This window comes from Electrona antarctica (genome assembly GCF_951216825.1).
Source record: "Electrona antarctica genome assembly, chromosome: 8".
Classification (NCBI taxonomy): Eukaryota; Metazoa; Chordata; class Actinopteri; order Myctophiformes; family Myctophidae; genus Electrona; species Electrona antarctica.
This window is the reverse complement of record NC_136789.1, coordinates 32025830-32038329: the sequence shown is the minus strand read 5'-3', so window position 1 is coordinate 32038329 and position 12500 is coordinate 32025830. Positions and strand designations below refer to the sequence as shown.

Genomic DNA, 12500 nt, shown 5'->3' with positions numbered 1-12500 from the left:
ATAGTCACAGCCTTCTCCCAGTGATTTTCCTAGAGGTTAAAGTTGATGTTGTTTTCTCGTCTTTAATGAAAAGTCTACGTTTAATTTGGGCTATTAATAATTATAATACACTATTAGAGCATGCGTTCCACACACACTATACTGTGCTACTGGCGGCATTTCATATTTACACATGTTTGTAATGTTGCGATTAAAAAGCATTTTGGCGAATCCTGCTTCACGGGTCGAAAAATGATGTAGTTCTTAGTGTAGTTATATAGGCCTAAAACTCCATAATAATATAGTATTTCGTTCTTGTCATGCAAGGGACACGAAACTCGTATATCCATTCATTCAACTTTTTCTTTCTTCCGTATATGAATGAATACAGTTTATAGGCTATTATACTGTGTCACATAATAGATAGATCTATATGTCTGTATGCATGACCTATACAAGCATATCTAGGCCTACATAAGCGTTGTGATCTTATATGTATAGATCTTTGCTTCTCTCTGCATTTTTTGTGTGAAAGCGTGTGTGTGTGTGTGTGTGTGCGTGTGTGTGTGTGTGTGTGTGTGTGTGTGTGTGTGTATGTGTGCGTGCGCGTGTGCGCGTGCGTGCGTGCGTGCGTGTGTGTGTGTGGTCTAGGACTAGAAGATAATGCTAATTCGTTCAGGTCAAAATATGTCTTCTGTTCTTCTTCCGTCAGATGACCTACTATTACACTACAGATATAAAAAATATATAGACTAAAAAAAAATATATATATAGGCTAATAAACAACATTTTATAAATTTTCATAAAACGTTCAAGCAGGCAGAGAGGGAGAAGACCAGACATGATGATACTTATAGGCTGGAAAGGTGCGACTCGTGCGAGACATGCATGATCGGGGTGCGAAATAATTCATTAAGAGACATGGTCGATGAATTCGTAATGAAATGTTTATATTGTTATATAGGCCTATTATTATTTTATCTCGACACGTGTGTGTGTGTGTGGGTGGGGGGGGGAGAGGGAGAGAGAGAGAGAGAGAGAGAGAGAGATAGAGAGAGAGAGAGAGAGAGAGAGAGAGTGTGTGTGTAGAGAGACATTCATATCGTATGTATTTATTCCTCCCTCGTCTCCTCTCACTCAGTGTCCGGCAGCAATAATTCATCGGCGTTGTGAAATATTCATGTAATCTAAATATTAATCTTTGATTTGAATAAAATAATAACTCCGAGCCGCGCTGACTCCCGTGACCCTTTCCCGCCGCCCGGCGCCGCACGCGCCAAATATATATATATATACGGTGCGCGTGTCAAGGACACATGCACCGCGCGGAGGGAAAGAAGATATATATTTCATATTTATATGGGCTTATAGAATGTTTCATGTGTTTTATTTGTGTGTGTGTGTGTGTGTGTGTGTGTGTGTGTGTGTGTGTGCGTGCGTGTGCGTGTGCGTGTGTGTGCGTGCGTGCGTGCGTGCGTTTTTATTATTGAACTATAATGAGAATAGTATCAACAACAACAGCTTGTGAGTGTCTATATTTTAATAACTCCATTTGAACACTTAGATTATCTGAGTTGATTGTGTTATAAGTTATTCCTGTAATGTAGCCGTTTCTGACTCACCTCCTGACAGAGATGATATTTTTATTCACTTTCATGTCGATTTGTTTCTGTATAAGTTGAAACTTTGCCACGTTAGCATTGTTTACAAATGTATGTATATGTCTACAGAGATACAGTTCAGAATAATATTTCATCTTTAATTTGCGAGACACTGACACTGTGGCCAATTAATTATAGGCCTAATTGTCTGTAATACAGGGCTTTACGTCAGAAAGACAACTTGACAAGCCATTGGAGTTTTCTACACCGACATCATTTATTTCAATTTAACAGCATTGTACAAGCAGTGTGTGCAGTTTATAAATCCATGGATTTGATTAAGATTTCCTAATTACATTCAGACATTTATAAGGGCCTGTGTAGGCCGAGTGTATTCACATATTTTCCCCCACATATGGGCCTTTCACTTTTTACAGTATTTCTACATATTGTGGAATTGATTATTTTTACTGCAGTAAAAACAAATGTAATAATCGGGAGTAAAGCCTATTTCTACTAATTCTTGTAATATGCTGCCGTTCGTCGCGTCGTAACACCCTGTGCGTGCGCGCGCGCGTGTGCGTGCCTGCTGCGTGCCTGAGCAGTTGTGGCTCAGGCACATGTACAAAAAAAACAAAAAACAAAAACAAATGAAAAGTCAATTAAAATGATAAATCATAAAAAAAACTAGTTGAAAACGCGGAGAAGTGAGTTTTTCCTGCGCGGACAACAGCACACCACACCAAGGGCTCTCAATAATTCAACAGGTTTCGCTGATAAATCAATAAAGTCACTTCAGCAGGGATCCTAACAACACAATGTAATCTGATATGATTCCGTGATGTAATCTGATCCATATAGGCTACACACACACACACACCATGACGTTTTATTTTCAACCCGCTTATTTTCCAAGCCCAAGGCCCATTTTTTATTCGGCATTTCTTTTGCCACGGACCACCATATAGCCTATAGACTCAGACCCCAAAACTAAAGAATATTGTGTTCATAATTCCATGCTGTATTTATGTTGGTGCCATTAGGAGAGATAACAGGAACACGTTGATCAAAATAACAATAATTCTACATTCTATATATTGTAAATATAAGTAATGATGTTTAACAATAGTTTAACTCTTGAGTATAGCGTAACATGAAACGTACGGGTCCATTTGGTTTCATTTTACACTCTCAAGAGTTAAAGATCTATAAGGGTCCATTTGGTTTCATTTTACACTCTCAAGAGTTAAAGATCTATAAGGGTCCATTTGGTTACCATGCAACTCTCCATCATTTAGCTGCATGGGGACCACCTGGAACCCCCTCAAGGACCACTGGTGGTCCCCGGATCACTGGTTGAGAACCACTGATAAACATCATCCAATCTGCGCCAGTTATATAAATCTGATCCTGATTGCAGTTTGACAAATTGCGTGTTATTCATTTACTTCTTATTTCATTTAATTTTAAATAGATGCAGTTTTTTCGTTTTGCATTAATTCAGTTCCAGTTTTAGTTTTAGCTTGTATTCATTTTAAAAAATAAGTTAATTTATTGTACCTTATTCGTTATTCGTTAATTCACATTGTGTTCCAAATTCCATATGTTTTTTTTAAAAGGCAGCTGATAAATCGACCCGTTTTAAATGGAAATGGTATATTTATTAATTATTCATATTCTAACATATATAGGCCTATATATTATCTTCTTTTAAATTTATACATATCTATATTTTTTACTTCAAAAAAACTTTGATTAAACATTTATCAACCAACACAATATACTCTGTTACAATTAAACAATGTCTAACTCTGAGAGTGCAAATGGAACCAAATAGACCTGTATGGGTCCATTTGGTTCCATTTGTACCCTCTCAGAGTTACAGACCTGTATACGGGTCCATTTGGTTCCATTTGTACCCTCTCAGAGTTACAGACCCGTAAGGGTCCATTTGGTTCCATGTGTACCCTCTCAGAGTTACATACCTGTAAGGGTCCATTTGGTTCCATGTGTACCCTCTCAGAGTTAAAGACCCATTAAGGGTCCATTTGGTTCCATTTGTACCCTCTCAGAGTTACAGACCTGTATAAGGGTCCATTTGGTTCCATTTACCCTCTCAGAGTTACAGACCTATAAGGGTCCATTTGGTTCCATTTGTACCCTCTCAGAGTTACAGACCCATTAAGGGTCCATTTGGTTCCATTTGTACCCTCTCAGAGTTACAGACCTGCAAGGGTCCATTTATTTTATGCATAGTCTTCTACAAGCTCACAACACAGTGCTGTCATGCGACCCCTGTGAGCTTGTATAGATCTGCTATTTTTCTATTTCTATTCTATTTCTGGGGGGGGGGGGGGGGGAGGGAAAAAAGGCTTTATGCATTTAGATTAAGGTTTAATTAATCACATTGATTTCATTTTCACCAATAAATAAAATAACACCATTTTTGAAAGTTTGGCATTTTAGCTTCCATTAAAACAAAACAACTGAAGTTTGCTTCTGAAAAAAATATTTCTGACAAAAAACAAATCTTATCAATAATGAACACATGAAGTCATTTGATCACATGAATCCATCGTGTTACTCTGAGAGGGTGTAAAATCTAAATGTCTTATAAGAGGGTCCATTTGGTTACAGTTTAGTCTGCACTCTCAGGTGCCTGCACCTGCACACTGAATTTGACATTGTTGCATTATGGTATTAATGCAATGGTATGGTAATATATGCATGGCCACATGTCGGTTCTCTGTCCTGATTGGATGAAATTGGTATCCCACCCAGCATGTATACTATACATAGGTGGAGAGAGATACTGTCACAATGCAGAAGACACCTTTAACTTTTGAAATTATAGCAACATTCATTCATTCATTCATTCATTCATTCATTCATAATTAATTCATTTATTCTCAAAATTACACTGGGTAATTAAACTCTTTTTCAGTGTCGTCGAGTAAACATAAAAGTATACCATCACTAAAGCGTAAAAAGCGTGTGTTATTATAACCTACAATCATATAATTATAGGGTTTCTTAACACAATCAGCGCCGGGATTTCTTTCAAAATAGCAGCTCTGGGTGCCGCGCAGATATGGCAGCTTTTACTCTGAAAACCCAGAACCCCCCGTCCGTCCGTCCGTCCGTCCGTCCGTTCCGTACAAAAACCGTGAGAAATAATGTTGCTTGCTTACCTCGCAGCGGTGGCCGAACGGATAGCGGCGCGGTCTTGATACCGGAAGGTTCCTAGTTCGAATCAGCCGTCCGACACGTTAAAATTACCACCGCTGAAGTGCCCTTAAGCAAGGCATTGAACCACTACGATGAAATGTGTTCTATGAGCAGGGCCTGGCTGTAAACAAGTTCTTGAGCTTAGCCCAGATACCCTGGGTAAATATAGATTGCATTTCATTTCATTTCATTTCAATGATTGCGATAAAGTCGCTCGATAATCCCTCGCGTTCATATTTTGAACGAGAGGCATGTCAGAAATGAAGATCTTAGTATATCCATCTGGTCAAAACCACGGAGAGCTCCTTAGATTCGGAGATACGAGGCATTCTTTCTGAGCAGTAAACAGGGAAGTGAACGGCAGCGCGCATGCACGAACAGCAAGGAGTATGGTGCAGAAGGAGAGGCCAAAAAAAGAAAAAGAATCTAAATATTTGATATCTCGTTTGATATCAATGAAAATGCACTAGGACGTGTGTAGCCTACACGTCCTCGCAATCCATCGGTTGGATTATCTAGGACGGCTCCACACGTCCTACAGTCTAAATGGGCTAAAGTGCATGGGTGCCATAGAGCGTCGCAGTCCCGCCCCCTACCATGGACCAGGAAATTAATCCCAATGCATTTTTCCCATAGACATTTCTTAAAGTATTTATTTAAAGACGGTTATGCCGCGGACAAAGCCAACTCGAGTCGTGACAACTCATGACAACACAAACAATATTTTGGACCAAACAAATAATTACAAAGAAGAAAAACAACAAAAAAAGTGTTGTAACCTGCCGTTTTTTTCTTCTTTCTAATTATTTGTTTGGTCCAAAATATTGTTTGTGTTGTCATGAGTTGTCATGACTCGAGTTGGCTTTGTCCGCGGCGTAACCGTCTTTAAATAAATACTTTAAGAAATGTCTATGAGGAAAATGCATTGGGTTTCATTTCCTGGTCCAGGGTAGGAGGCGGGACTGCGACGCTCTATATGCACCCTATAGGTGCCCTGATGGAAATCCAGGGGGCTGGTCTACCCAAGGTTAGGGAACTAAATAGAGAGATAAAGTCTGAAATAAAAAAAGGTAAACTCAGGTACAAAAACAAAATCGAAGCTGAGCTGAGCAGTAACAACCTCAGGGAAGCATGGAACGGCATGAAATCTATGACAGGGGCAGATGATAAAGGCCATAAGCTCATCTCCATGCCTGGGTTTGACTCAGATGTACAGCTGGCCAATGAGCTAAATAAGTTTTACCTAAGATTTGAGAATCAGGACTTTGCTAATAAAATTAATGAATTAAAAAACGAGACTAGAGCCCCTCCAGCCCTAGTAATTGACAAAAAAAGTGTGGAAAAACACCTCAGACACACTAAGTCAAAAAGTCCAGGGCCGGACAATATATGTGGCAAGGTTCTCTCAACGTGTGCTGAACAGCTCTGCAGCATTTTTCATTTTATTTTTAACTTATCTCTTCAACAACAGCGGGTCCCTAAGTTATGGAAACAGTCCACAATTGTCCCAGTTGCCAAAATTAGAACCCCAAAGTCATTAAATGACTTCAGGCCTGTTGCCTTGACTTCATTAGTAATGAAATGTTTGGAAAAGCTAGTCAAAGATAGCATCCTAAAGCAGGTGGAGAAATCTCTAGATCCCCTGCAGTTTGCATACAGGTCTGGAAGAGGTGTAGATGATGCCACTATCACCCTACTGCATTTCTTGTACCGCCACCTTGAGGGGAAAAAAACACAGGCCAGACTGTTGTTTGTCGATTTTTCCTCTGCCTTTAACACGATCCAGCCACATCTTCTAGCCCAGAAGCTAATCAGTTATTTTAAACTGGATCTTAACCTTGTTGGCTGGATCATAGACTTCTTAACTGTTAGGTCTCAGTGCGTGAGGGTAAATGAGGTCCTGTCTTCTCTGTTGCTCTCCTCCACTGGTTCTCCCCAAGGCTGTTGTCTCTCCTCACTACTGTATATTCTGTATACCAACGACTGTTGTAGCAATCACCCTAACAGGTATATTGTCAAATTTGCTGATGACTCTGTGATTGTTAGCCTTCTTGAAGACAATGAGGTACAGCATGGGCCAGTTGTCAATGACTTCATATCGTGGTGTGACAAGTCATTCTTACAGTTAAATGTGACCAAAACAAAAGACATGATCATCAGCTTTAGAAGGACTCCTCCCAGTCCTGCTCCTACACTCATTAAGGGCACAGAAATTGAAATTGTAGAGAGCTATAAATATTTGGGTGTCGTTCTTGACAACAAACTCTCCTTTGACTCTCATGTTGCCTCTACATCAAAAAAAGTCCAGCAGCGTCTTTTTTTTCTGAGGAAAATGCGTTCTTTTAATGTCTCGTCTGTGATGATGACTCTTTTCTATAGAAGTTTTATTGAATCTGTTCTCATGTTTTGTATGGTTGCCTGGTACGGTAATCTGACCCTGGCAAACAAGAACAGGCTCAGCAGCCTCGTCAAAGTGGCCAGTAAGATTTCTGGGAGAACCCAAGCCCAACTCATAGAACTGTACAAGAGGCAGATGCTTAAAAGAGCCTCCTCCCTCCTGGAGGTATCGGATCACCCACTTCGGTCTGAGTTTGAACTGTTGCCCTCAGGTCGTCGGCTGAGGGTGCCCACTACAAAGACTAATCGGTTCAAACTATCCTTTGTCCCGGCTGCTATTCAACTGCTGAACAGCAGATAGCACTTTATTCTTGCCTCTTTGCACATACTGCCCACTAATGCACTTTTGCTGACTTTGCTACTTTGAATGTCATGAATTCTCTGTCTCTAGTGCCCTGTTCTTAGATCTCAGTCTTGTATTGAATGTTGTTGTTGTGTGTATTTTTTACTATGATCTGGCTGCAAACCAATTTCCCGCAAGGGACAATAAAGCTAACCCTTACCCTTGCAGAATAGACCTATACTTCAGATCACATTTAGAATTCATCACTATATCACACTTCAGTTGAACCACTTTAGACCAGGGGTGTCCGAAGTGAGGCCCGCGGGCCAAACGCAGCTTCATACCTGAATTGTATTATGAACAATAGTAGGCTATGGGACATTTTCACAATGAAGTTATTTAACCTGCATGGGCATTTCCCAGAGTATGGTTTGTCTGTGTTCCTTGTATTTGGTTTTTTTTACCATGCTTGTCTGGTATGCATTTGGTAATTTGGTCAGGAGGTGCACTCACGTCCCTGCAGGCAAATTCAACGGGTGCTCGAACAAAAAAGAACAGACTGCAAAAGAAAGAATAATAAGTCTGCACGCCGTTTTGAAAGCTCCCCAAAAACTCTATTTACCAAGGCGGGGAAAAACACAACGTTTCGGCCTAACCTGACGAAGGCCACAGAGGCCGAAACCTTGTGTTTTTTTCCCCCGCCTTGGTAAATAAAGGTAAATAAAGGGGGAGATTTCAAAATGGTGTGCAGACTAAGGGCCGATTCATACTCCTATTTTACCGCTGTTTCGGCGCTGTAGTGCCGAAATGATTTCGGCTCGTCAGAAATTTTCAGTAGCACCGAAGAGCCGACTTTAGGACGGTACCCGCCCCCCCGAACCTCAAATGACGTCACATTGTAGGCTCTACAGCGCCGAACCGACTTTTATTCGGCTCTAAAATAGGAGTATGAATCGCACGTAAGGCCTCACTCAGACCTTTAAAACATTGATGCATGCTTGTTGTATGAATGTTGTAAGTGTCATGGCCGCCCCAATCCATTTCCAATGGAAGTCACATGGTTTGATACAACATTTTGGACTACAAGCTGTTGTATGGCTTTCGGCTGTGTTTCGACTGCGCCCCTCCCCCTCATACAACACAAATGTTGTATCAAACCATGTGACTCATTGGAAAAGCATTGGGGCAGGCTGTATCACACCCTTTGCATACAACAAGCATACATCAATCTGTTGCGACCGTGTGAGTCAGGCCTAAGGCCTCACTCACACTGTTGCAACATGCATACAACATGTGTCTTGTGTCTTGTCCGTGTTTAATGGCCGCCCCAATGCATTTCCAATGGAAGTCACATGGTTTGACAAAACATTTTTGTTTGATGGCTGTGCTGCGCCCCCCTCCCCCGCATCAAACAAAAATGTTTTGTCAAACCATGTGACTTCCATTGGAAATGCATTGGGGCGGCCATTAAACACGGACAAGACACAAGACAAATGTTGTATGCATGTTGCAACAGTGTGAGTGAGGCCTTAGTCTTTCTTTTACATTTGGTAATGTAACATGAGGCTGAAAAGAGGCCGAGTTTCATTTTTGTTCACAGCACACACCTGACAAAAGACCATTGATATTAAATATTGATGATGATAGTTAAATAGAATGGTTTAAATGCAATGCGTATGTGAATTTGTTGTAGTCCGAAGGTACATTATGTCAGGAGATCTAGTTGGCCCTTTGGTGTTTTAATAATTTCTAATATGAACCCTTTGAAAAAAGTTTGGACACACCTGGACTTAGACCCTCTAGAGCAGGGGTTCTTTCAACGTTTTTGGCGGGGGACCCCCGGAAATGCTTTATGTGATTGTATGTTTTGTGATAACTATATGGAAAATAAAATAAAATAAAATAAAATAAAATAAAATAAAATAAAATAAAATAAAATAAAATAAAATAAAATAAAATAAAATAAAATAAAATAAAATAAAATAAAATAAAATAAAATAAAATAAAATAAAATAAAATAAAATAAAATAAAATAAAATAAAATAAAATAAAATAAAATAAAATAAAATAAAATAAAAACAAAACAGACTATATATGTTGGACATCGGGGAAACAAGTTTTAAGTCAATCTATACACACGCACACGCGCACACACGCACGCACGCACGCACGCACGCACGCACGCACGCACGCACACACACACACACACACACACACACACACACACACACACACACACACACACACACACACACACAGACTTTCTGTATACATTATGTATGTATGTATGTTTTTTTTTATTTCTTCCAATCAAATAAAACGTCAATCCAAAATTCAAATCCCAGCTCTCCGATTGGTTGCAGCTGCAGGGCAACATCTTCGCGGGCTTCGACGAGTCCCTGCTGCAGCGCGCCGAGGCGCTGGCCGCCGTGGACATCGCCGCCGTGTCCCAGAAGCCACACCCCTTCAAGCCCGACGCCACCTACCACAACATGACCTCGCCCAACAACTCGGGCCCCGGCCACCTGCACCACCCGTCGGTGCTGCAGGCGGTGTCGCATCACGCGCACCACGCGGCCGCGCACCACCAAGGTTAGCACACGGTTCACCCGTTACCTCTATTAGCGTCTTTTGACGACGCCTGTTTTGACGCCAGTTAAAGACCATTCTGGGCGGGAACCCCTTTTGGTGTTCTATAAGCATTATGTTTGTAGAAAAATAGAAGATCTACAAGCTCATAGCACGGCACTCGGTGCCGCGCTATGATCTTGTAGATCTGCTATTTTTGAAAAATCTTTGAATACACAGTATATTCGTTCAGAGCAAACGTTTTGAACTCAAATCGTTGCTTCTGGTGGGGGTCCCTGCCTGGAACTACATATTTTCAGATGGAGGTCCGCGGCCAAATACAGATAATTCTGGGGGTTCTTGACGCTGTGGCGTGGAATGAGTTAAGACCTGAAGACCAGATTCTACAAAATGTCTTCTAAATTCTAAATCATGACGGTTTTCTTATAAATCTTATGTTTCTACATCAGTGGTTGTCAAAGTATTAATATGTATTTGGCCGCTGACCCCCATCTGAAAACATGTTGTTCCAGGGACCCCCCCACCCCACCCAGAAGCAAAGATATGAGTTAAAAACATTCACTGTGAAAGAATATATATTCAATGATTTGCACCACATTTTCCCGATTTAAAAAAAAAGTAGCAGATCTACAAGCTCGACTAAGCTATGACCTTGTAGATCTGCTATTTTTCAACGGCTAAAATGTAAAAATAATGGTTAAAGTGGTTAAAAAAACTATAACTAAAACTATACTCTAATAAATGACCAATCCAAAACTAATACCCTCCCCCCCCCCCCCCCCCCCACAGCGCACCACCACCACCACCACCACCCGGGCAACTCGGGGGGGCACCACCACGGAGGAGGGGGCGGACCCCTGGACGGCGGACCCCTGGGCTCGTCCTCAGACCTCCTGGACCACCTGAGCGGGCTGGCGGGGGGGCTGGCATCGCCCAGCGACGCACACATGGCCTACCACCACCACCACCACCACCACCCGCAGGTAGGGGCGCATTTTCATTAAAGGTTTCATGGCGTTCATTTTCATTTTATTTACTTTTATTTTTTGGTTTTGTGACCTCATTTACACCCTGAACATTCAGTGGAATCTCTGTGGTCAGGGTTTTTCTCTGTATGTTCTGAAGCCTATTGAGATGCAATGAAAACAGGCAAACAGGCCTCAACAGTGACATCTGCTGGGCAAATTGTAATGCCATATATGGGATTTGTGGGCTCTTACCTCAAAATCTTGTTTGAGCCAGAAAACCCCAGACCACAGAAAGGAGTTGTAGGAGTTGCCTCAACTCCTACAATGCCAATTGATTGATTGATATGTTTATTGACAATGTTTACATGTACGGAAAAATGCACACAGTTATACATCACCATCAAAAGGATAAATGCAAGAAAGCCAATGGCTTATTTCCATTGCAGTCCCTTATAGTTAAAAATGAAACATAACAATAATTGTGTATGAGTGTATGAGTGAGCGTGAGTGTTTTAGGAATGTGTTATATAATAATTATTATGTTATTATTATTATTATTATTATTTTTTGTGTGTGTGTTTTTCGTGTAAGTGCGTAGTGCGTAATAAAAGCTCAATTACCATTATATGTGGTGTAATGACATTGATTGGTTTCCATTAAGTGTGTTTCATCTGCGCCCCCTACAGGCCATGAACATGCACCCGCACGGCCTGAGCGCTCACGCCTCATTGGGCGGCAGCGGAGCCCCGCCCGGCGGGATGGGCGGGTCCGGCGAGTCGGAACCCGACCCCCGCGAGCTGGAGTCGTTCGCCGAGAGGTTCAAACAGAGACGCATCAAGCTGGGAGTCACGCAGGTACGCCTTTAACCTCCATTTAGACCTGGGAACGATTCTACAAAATCTGACAGTTTTTTTTTAAAACCCATGTTTCTATATCAGTGGTTCTCAAACTATTTCATGTCAAGGATCCCCAAAAATATATGTAATTGGCCGCCGACCCCCATCTGAAAATATGTTGTGTAATATGGTCAATATTGTCATTGGTCAATTTGCCTGGCTACTTCCTGATTGGTTAGTCATTTCGACCGGGGTTTTTTCCGACCAATGACAAAGCTTCTAGGAACATCTTTGAATGCAGATTGTGGCCCCTAGATGTGTCACAGAGACTACTTTTTTTGGGAACGTTTTACCCATCGCTGGCTGTCTGAATACCAAAAAATAAATAAAAAGTAATTCAAATTTTGACATATTGCTTATATCAGCTTTAACCCTAGAACACTGAACTGAATTCTTGACGAACCATCACTAAATTATTATATAAAACATTGTATATTTTAACCAATGGAATATATTTCATTAAAAAAAATGTCTCATCCAAATGTATTGAAGTACAGCAATACTTGGCAACTTGAGCTACTCTCCTTTAATATTTCATCACAGGGATGCCCTATGATAG

At 41.0% G+C, this 12500-nt stretch overlaps 1 protein-coding gene across 1 annotated transcript in view; it reads left to right on the top strand.

Annotated features, from left to right (window-relative positions):
• LOC306928709 (brain-specific homeobox/POU domain protein 3-like) overlaps nt 1-12500 on the top strand; it is a gene marked incomplete at its 5' end in the record, with an annotated part of 15396 nt that overhangs the window by 2044 nt on the left and 852 nt on the right. The window contains 3 exons of the mRNA XM_079508979.1: nt 9852-10080; nt 10867-11060; nt 11732-11899. Coding sequence (XP_079365105.1) covers nt 9852-10080; nt 10867-11060; nt 11732-11899 — 591 coding nt within the window. The remainder of the gene's footprint in view (nt 1-9851; nt 10081-10866; nt 11061-11731; nt 11900-12500) is intronic.